Here is a 2,755-nt window from a genome sequence, read left to right on the forward strand (position 1 = left end):
TGGTTCTTGGCATCTCCTTGCTTATCACTGATAGGCCTCACCTATCAGGAGCCCTTGACATTTAACTGTCTAATCTAAATTGGTCATTTAGTGTCTCCTTATAGGACCTGGAGCGCAGGAGGCATCTCCAGGAGATCACCCTATCTCCCTTCCCTTAAATTGAGGAGGAAACTCAAGTGCTTCATCCTCTGGGACTCCACTGTAACCTGTGCTGGTGCCTGCAGTGCTGTCACAGCTGCAGGACGTGGCCTGAGTCCCTTCAAACTGTGGGAAGCACACGCAGGACAAGGAGCCCACTGGTGACAGCTCCCACCTGCTGCTGCTGGGGCAGCATGGGCTGTGCAGATGCAGGAGGGAAACAGTGCATGGTAGAAGAGACCTCAGCCCCTTTTTCCCTAACCAGGAAGTTGATGGCCTCATCCCACTCACGCTCTTCAGCCCACCGGCACACTCTCGCCTTCGAGCTTCTTGGGCAGGTTGGGTAATAGGGGTCTGTTGACCAATGCGGGAACCTCCGCAAGGGAACTTCTTACTAAGGGACATGCAAGAAAGAAGCAGAAATAGCAATGGTGATTGTTTCATATCCTGTGTCACTGAAGAGGCACTGAATCGAGGGGGGAGCTTCACCCTTCCGGGGCTGGGGCTGCTGCTCCACTCCACCACGAGACTGCACCACAAGCAGTCTCTTCTCTAGGGGAAATTCCATCATGCCTACGCAAGCCACTGCATGGACCTTCTCACCCTATAAATTGAGGAGTTGCTGGCTGTCTCAGCATGCGACAGAAAAGAGGCTTTTCAGCTCCACTTGCCTGCTTCAGCTCCAGCTACCACTTCTCAGCTGACATGAAGGTCCTTGTGGCTGCCCTCGCTGTTCTCATTGCCGTCTTCTGCTATCAAACCTCTGCTGCACCAAGTAAGTCCTCCTCTCTAAATGGGAACAGGAAAGATGTTCCTGCTGGGAGAGGGTCACTTCTGCCATCCCTTCTGCCCCCGGGTCCCTTCCAGTGTCAGACCCTCTAGCAGGTGTCCCAGGGCCATTGGGCTCTCCTGTCATGGGAGAGGTGCAGCTCGAAGCACAACACGGGCTGTGTCACTGCCGGCTCAGGGTCAACCCGAAAGAGAAAGGATCAAAGGAAGAAGAAAAAGGGCCTGATCTTTTCTCTTCCTCCTCCAAGTTGTTCCCGTGCCCCAGACCCAGATCGGTGGACCCAGCTCCCTGCCCCTGCCCCCCATCCCTTGCCACTGCTAATGACCACCTTTGCCCTTCACAGTTGGCTCCGACCCACCGACCTCCTGCTGCTTCAGCTACACCGCCCGGCAGCTGCCCCGCAGCTTCGTGGTGGAGTACTACGAGACCAACAGCCAGTGCTCCCAGCCGGCCGTTGTGTAAGTCCTCTCCTCCGGGGCGGGGGTGGGCTCTCCCTTTGGGCTGAGGATCCAGAGAGGGAAAGACCCCTTTTCAAAAGGCAGGGGGTGGAGGCTGGCCCCAGAGGACGGAAGACATGGGGGGACAAGAGGTCAAGGTGATGGTCCGTGGGCTCAGCACCGGTCCTGCTCCACTGCTTTGCAAAGGAACTGGTGGCTGCTTGATGCGATAGGCCGACTTCTGCTGGTCCTCAGGAAAGGCTGGGTTTGGGGCAGGGCTCCTCTCCTTGCAGGGCTCTCCCGCTGAAAACTTACCTCTCCGCACCCCACAGGTTTGTCACGAAGAAGGGCCGCGAGGTCTGTGCCAACCCCGACCAGGAGTGGGTCCAGCAGTACATGAACGAGCTGGAGCTGAACTGAGGTCCCGGGCAGACCCTGCGCCCCGTGTCCCCTGGCTGCCGGGACAAGCGAGCCACAGCCACCTGCGGGCGCTGTCAGAAATACTTCAATGTCATTTAAAGCTAGCTGAGAAATTGAAAATGTTCCAGATCCTGACTTTAGTGTTTTGCTATTTAATTTTTTATAGGGGAGGGTTCAGGTGCAATAACTCCATTCCAGACAAATAAGAATTTTAATTAATAGATATATTTTTTTATGTGAAGACTTAAGCTCAGTTTATATTTTCTGTATTTAATTGCTTGTATTTTCAATGTAATATTTAATTCAAATTTTGAGAAATAAATATTTTTGTAAGAACTTTCTGTCTTTGCATCTATTCCAGTTCTTTGTGATGGCAATTGCTGAAATGTTAATAGTGACATGTTCTTTTTCCCTTTTCTATGCTGCCACACCCCCCACAAGTTTCCCTATCAAACATCCTGTTTTGCAAAATAAGAGAAAAATCACAAAGAGGAGGTGTGACAAGGGCACAGGTTACATTCAGGTAGCTTGGCTCACTCTTTTTAGAAGGTATTTAATCACTACTCATTATGACTACTGGCAGCTAGTTAAATTCCATCTCTGGCCCCATTATAGTCAATTAAAATGTTACCTTTAGGGGCTGAAATTTAACATGCTGGCTGTTTCAAGGAAAGTTTTCTGAGAGCTGTAGCTAAAATGAATCAGCTATTCCCAGAGCTGAGGATGGAAAAAATATGTTTCACTACAAGATTTTTAGAACCATTTCATTAAACTCTCATTTAGCTGGGACATGAGTCCCTCGTATGAGAAAAGGTGTTTTTTCTCCATGCCTCCAAAACCTGCCCATCTCAGGAGATGCCTGTCCAGAGATGCAGAGTCCCCCTGCAATCATCCTGCCAGACCCCAGCGCCAAGGCAGGATCTGCCCCTGCAAGGAGACTTCTCCCCTGCAGCCCTGGGGCTGGTCTCCC

At 51.4% G+C, this 2,755-nt stretch overlaps 1 protein-coding gene across 1 annotated transcript; it reads left to right on the forward strand.

Moving 5' to 3' along the window:
- Positions 1-679: 679 nt before the first annotated feature.
- LOC308064031 (C-C motif chemokine 4 homolog) lies at positions 680-2,126 on the forward strand. Its single transcript, XM_080387869.1, has 3 exons — positions 680-913; positions 1,272-1,386; positions 1,698-2,126. The coding sequence occupies exons 1-3, from the start codon at positions 775-777 to the stop codon at positions 1,783-1,785; spliced, it is 342 nt and encodes a 113-aa protein (XP_080243995.1). The 5' UTR covers positions 680-774; the 3' UTR covers positions 1,786-2,126.
- The last annotated feature ends 629 nt before the right edge of the window (positions 2,127-2,755 follow it).

This window comes from Falco punctatus (assembly GCF_963210335.1).
Source record: "Falco punctatus genome assembly, chromosome: 1".
Taxonomy (NCBI): domain Eukaryota; kingdom Metazoa; phylum Chordata; class Aves; order Falconiformes; family Falconidae; genus Falco; species Falco punctatus.